This window comes from Fopius arisanus, unplaced genomic scaffold (genome assembly GCF_000806365.1).
Source record: "Fopius arisanus strain USDA-PBARC FA_bdor unplaced genomic scaffold, ASM80636v1 scaffold00743, whole genome shotgun sequence".
NCBI lineage: Eukaryota > Metazoa > Arthropoda > Insecta > Hymenoptera > Braconidae > Fopius > Fopius arisanus.
The window spans coordinates 1-1,785 of record NW_011888482.1 but is presented as its reverse complement, the minus strand read 5'-3'; the positions used below and the strand labels follow the sequence as shown (position 1 = coordinate 1,785).

The 1,785-nt window shown below is 41.7% G+C and overlaps 1 protein-coding gene across 1 annotated transcript; it reads right to left on the bottom strand.

The window, feature by feature from the left end:
- Nucleotides 1–812: 812 nt before the first annotated feature.
- Nucleotides 813–1,589, bottom strand: LOC105273057 (uncharacterized; the record flags this gene model as incomplete). Its single annotated transcript, XM_011315293.1, has 2 exons — nucleotides 1,550–1,589; nucleotides 813–1,454 (listed from the first exon to the last, which is right to left on the bottom strand). Coding segments are annotated over exons 1-2 (682 nt in total), but the record flags the coding sequence as incomplete, so codon positions are not given.
- Between the last annotated feature and the right edge of the window lie 196 nt (nucleotides 1,590–1,785).

Below are 1,785 nucleotides of genomic sequence, written 5' to 3'. Positions count from 1 at the left end.
CTATCTGGTCAAAATGCCCTAGGCCCCACGACGCCACAGCATAAAACAATGTTGGAGAAATCACACTATCGAACAATTTTAGTTTTGTACACCACGCATCTGATTTGGATTTCACCAAGATCGATTTTGTGACGCCGATCGCCGATTTTGCCTTATTGATCGCATGTCTCGCTGTTCCAATGCCTTTCAAATTACTCTCTATTAGGACCCCCAGATATTCGTATGATTTTACTGTTTCAAGAATTTCATCATCATACTTAAATGCTGCCTTTTCCGCCTTATGTATCCTCCCACTGATCCTGAAAGGCAGAACTTTAGTCTTACTCGTATTGACTTTAAGACCATTCAAATCACAATATTTTTTCAACGCCACAAGTTTTTTTTTAACATCAATAGGACTAAAACAAAGCAGAGCCGTATCATCCGCGTATGTAGGCATTAAAAGATCATGCGAGGAGTCGATACTGACCCCCCTGAACCCCCCATCCCTAAAAAATTTCTCGAAATCGGAAACAAATAGAATGAAGAGAAGGGGACTCAAAATCTCCCCCTGCAAAACCCCTCTGTAATTTCAAAATTCCTAGTTTTCTCCCCCTTCAATCTCACAAAAGCTTCAGCTTTATTATACAAATCCACAAGGACCTTCAAGATCCTGGAAGAGAGACCCAGGCAAAAAAGCTTAGACCACAAGAGGTCGTGAGGTACAGAATCAAAAGCACGCCGAAAGTCTATAAAAATCGAGTATACCGTGCTCCCTGGGTTTCTGATATTTATCTGAACGGTCGTAATTAAAGAGAAAATCTGATCCTCACAACCTCTTCCGCGACGAAATCCCGCCTGTGACTCCGGCAAAATCTCAGAAGATTCCATCCATTTCTCAATCCTAACAGCCAGAATCTTTGTGAAGATTTTGAGGATACTATTTGTAAGGGCGATTCCCCTGTAATTACTAGGATCATCCACTGGACCCTTCTTGTGCAGCATCGTCAAAGCAGCGCAGGGCCACGCGTCCGGAACCACCCCCCTGTCCCAGATTTCATTCAAAAGATCCAATACAAAATCCAAACCTATCTGGGGCAGAGCCTTCCAAAATTCATTAGGAATCAGGTCCGGACCCGGGGCCTTGCCAACCTTAGCAGACCTCAAGGCAGACGATAATTCTACGAGAGTAATTTTGCCATCTAAAAAAGGATGCCTCACATCCGCGAATGAGACTTCAAAGAAAATCCGAGGTGGATAAATGGCAAGATAAAAACTCTCCCAGACTTCTTTAAGTATGACATTCCCTCCCGCATATTTCTTTCCCAATTCCCTGATAGTTTCCCAGAACTCAATTATATTTTTAACATTAGCGATCTTACGTCTCAGCTCAATATAAAATAATTTCTTTTTAACATCTACAAGTTCTTTGAACTGTTTCTTCTTCATGTGTAAATCTTCAAGTAACATAGCGTCTACAATCACATTCTCATTTATTCTATTATTTTTATAAACTTTCCAGGCCCTATTTGCTTCAGATTTGCATTTCCGAGCCTCTTTATCCATCCACTTTCTGTTATACTGAGTGGTTCCACCTTCTGAGGCGCCATGTCTATCCTTACACAACACTAGCATTCCAGTTTCCTGAGCACAAGTAATGATGGCATTTCTCAGAAATTCATTCCGCTCCTCAATTCCCTCACCACAATTAGGGACTTTCTCGGAGAGCCAACATTCCAGCTTATGAGTAAATTCTCGTCCAGAGGCTGGGTTCCATTTTAACTTCTCAAAAGAGGATACAGAGCT